Genomic DNA, 3183 nt, shown 5'->3' on the forward strand with positions numbered 1-3183 from the left:
CTGGGTCTGTCCCCCCTCCCCTATAGTTATCCTTAGTGTGCCGAGGACGAGGGGATCCTCGACGCGGATCCAAAGAAGGGTTTGCTCCCCAAATTGGCCTTGGGTAGTCATCCCTCCTCGGACTGGGCCATTTGGGCCTGGCTTGGAGTGGGCCGTGGCTGTACGATTTCCTGGCCCCACAATAATTAATACAACATCATTTTTTATATAATTTTTGTATACACAATTTGTCACATTAATGATTAGTATAGTGGCCTTAACAACTTAGACTTATTATTTTCCACAATGTCCATTACATTAACGAGTCAATATTGATTATTTTTGAAAGGTAACAACATTGCTTTCACATTATTTTATTGCTAGTGTGTTTTTTTTTCTCATATTCCAACCACTACAAATTATAATAACAGTTTTGAAGATTTATTAATTTGATATTCTTAGTTTTATTGTTATTTTTTATAGTAAAACCTTCTTCAATCAAGTTAAAACAGAACGCAGGAAGGGGGGAAAAAAAGTAAAATTTTGTTTAGGACTGTTTTGAGCGGTAATATAAATTTTCGGACAAAGAAGTTTGAATACATTTTTTTTTTAAATTGTTTTAACTTTACATATAAAACAAAAATTATTAATAAATTTATTTTCATGTTATTAACGCGACACTAACGACATTTATTATCAAATTTTAATATTTCATTAAAAAAATATTGATGTATTCACTATTCACTCCACAGTCTACATTAGTACGGTGACATTATTTCTGGCTTTTTTTTTTTTTTGAGAAACATTATTTCTGGCTTTGAGTGGTCACTATTTCTCACTGTTTTCCCTCAACCACTTTTGTACTAACTACTACAACTATTTACACTCAACAGTTTTAGAAAGAGAATTCAGAGTGGGTATGGTTTGGGTGGTTGCCCCCTCTCTCTTAACCCAATGATTTCTATCAACTTCGCCCATCAAATCGACCACCCATGACCCTTTTCTCCTAAACCCTAAACCCAAAGATCAATACCAAAACTACTACAACTATTTAATTATTTATTTTTTAAAAAAGTAAATGATTTTTTACATATATATATATATATATTTCTATATTAGAGTAGTTTTGTTTTGGTGGACTGATTACATATTTAATTATTATTTACATCAAAATTCAGCGAAATAAGGTGGGGCCACGTGGAAGCGTGAGCGAAAAACCAACAAAAGCGGTAAAGGAGCGTCAATAAACGACAAAAAGCAATGAGAAAGAGAGAGAGAGTCACAGCTACCACTGCGCCACCAGCACCGACAGTGGCTCCGCTGACCACCACATGTCATTTCACACTCAGCCCCGTACGTAACTTTATGTACAAATTCAAATTAACAAGACAGTAATGCCCTTCACTCATAATAAACATAATAATTAACATAACAAATACATCAAGGGTAATTTTGTAACACTACATAAATTTCTCAACGATCAGAATAATACATGATAAATCTACCTAAAATTACAAACCACCCCATATCCATGTTCATACATAAAATTTAAATTAAAAACAAAAAAACAAAAAGTAAAATATCTACGTACCTATTATACCGTATACAACAAAAATAAAAATAAAAAAAGAAAGTACAGCCTCAAAAATTAAACCCAGATCCATACAACATGTTTAATCACCGGAATCATCACCACCACCAAAGATTGAGAAGCGATTGTACAAGAGAAACAAAATGAGGACCAAAACTAGCGCAACCCCAAAGGGTGACCCACTAACCCTATGGATTGTGTCAGGCTCACCAGTTGAGAAGAAGCTAGAGATGAAGGAGCCACGATCTGAGGAGAGGAACTGGATTGTGAGGAGGAGGATTATTGGGAGGAGAAGAAGCCCAACTGGGCTCAAGAGCTCAGAAATGGCTTCAGTGATGGCCTCACCTTGGTCACCAACAAGGAGTGGCACAGCTAGTATCATGGCCACAACTACAGCTAGTAGGACACCATGGGGTGCACCAGCTTGTCTTTCTTCTATCATTTTTGTTTTTGTTGTTGTTGTTGTTGTTGTAGCGTTGGGTCTGGAGGGTTTGTGAGTTCTGGTTTATTGGGTGTGTGTGTGTGTTTTTTTTTTTTTTTTTCCTTTCTATGTGGCTTTTGTTTTGGTTTTCAAGAAGAGTGAGTGGGAGAGGTGCGTCATGGTCTTAAAATAGGGGCTTGAGACGCGTATGCCTAAAAGAAATTAAGAATGGGGTTTAACTTTTAAATCTCATTAAAAGAATACAAAAGGTCGTGTTTTGTGTATTTATACACGAATGTGATATTAGTTAACCATTTATTTTTAAAAAAAATTAATACTACTTTTATAAAAAATAAAAAATAAATTATCGAAACATTAATTATTATTTTTAATAAAAATTTACTTTAAACGAATTATTAAATCAAATCAAAAGAATACGAAAGACCATGTTTCATGTATTTATATGTTAGAGTTTACTTGGGTTTTGTTAAAGGGCTTTCCATTGTTTGGAACTTCGGATCTAGATTGTATTTATTACTGTAGACTTTACGGCGTCCCCACTTTGTCCTTGGAGAATACACTGATACAGACTAAATATGATAATACCTTTTGTCTATGGTAAAAAATACTTAGTATTTTAAAATTTAAATAATATATTGAAAAATTTTAATAAATACCCTAAGGTGGCGTTTGGTACGGGGGAATCCACATTACTCCTGGCATCTAAATTCCTAGGAATGTGATTCCTAGGAATCACATTCCTAGGAATGTAGCTATTCCTATGTTTGGTTTCATTGGAAATTTCTTTAAGATTTTTAGGAATGTGAGATGATAGTGTTTCCTTTAAGCTTGGGAATCTGGATTCCCACCTGTTTCAAAGGGAATCCACATTCCCACTGAGAGGGGTTTAAGGGGGGAATCCAGATTCCCCTGGCATCTGATTCCCTTACGTAATTTGCAACCAAACATGGGAATCTTTAAACATTCCCAGGAATCCTAAAACATTACCCCGTACCAAACGCCACATAAAGGTATTTGTTAATAAACTATTTTTAAAAAATTTGTACAAGAAAGAAAAAAAGTAATTAATATTTTAACGATTTTTTCAATTTCTCTTGTAAAAGTGAAATAAAATTTTTTCTTAAATAATTTGTTAATCATTGCGCCACCGTTAACATGACTCAAACATATT

The 3183-nt window shown here is 34.1% G+C and overlaps 1 protein-coding gene across 1 annotated transcript; it reads right to left on the reverse strand.

Annotated features, from left to right (window-relative positions):
- Window positions 1-1359: 1359 nt before the first annotated feature.
- LOC112013190 (uncharacterized) lies at window positions 1360-2172 on the reverse strand. Its single transcript, XM_024045577.2, has one exon. It carries the CDS (start codon window positions 2010-2012, stop codon window positions 1653-1655), a length of 360 nt encoding a protein of 119 aa, XP_023901345.1. The 5' UTR covers window positions 2013-2172; the 3' UTR covers window positions 1360-1652.
- Window positions 2173-3183: the final 1011 nt, after the last annotated feature.

Source organism: Quercus suber, unplaced genomic scaffold (genome assembly GCF_002906115.3).
Source record: "Quercus suber isolate HL8 unplaced genomic scaffold, Cork oak 2.0 scaffold_761, whole genome shotgun sequence".
NCBI classification, from domain to species: domain Eukaryota; kingdom Viridiplantae; phylum Streptophyta; class Magnoliopsida; order Fagales; family Fagaceae; genus Quercus; species Quercus suber.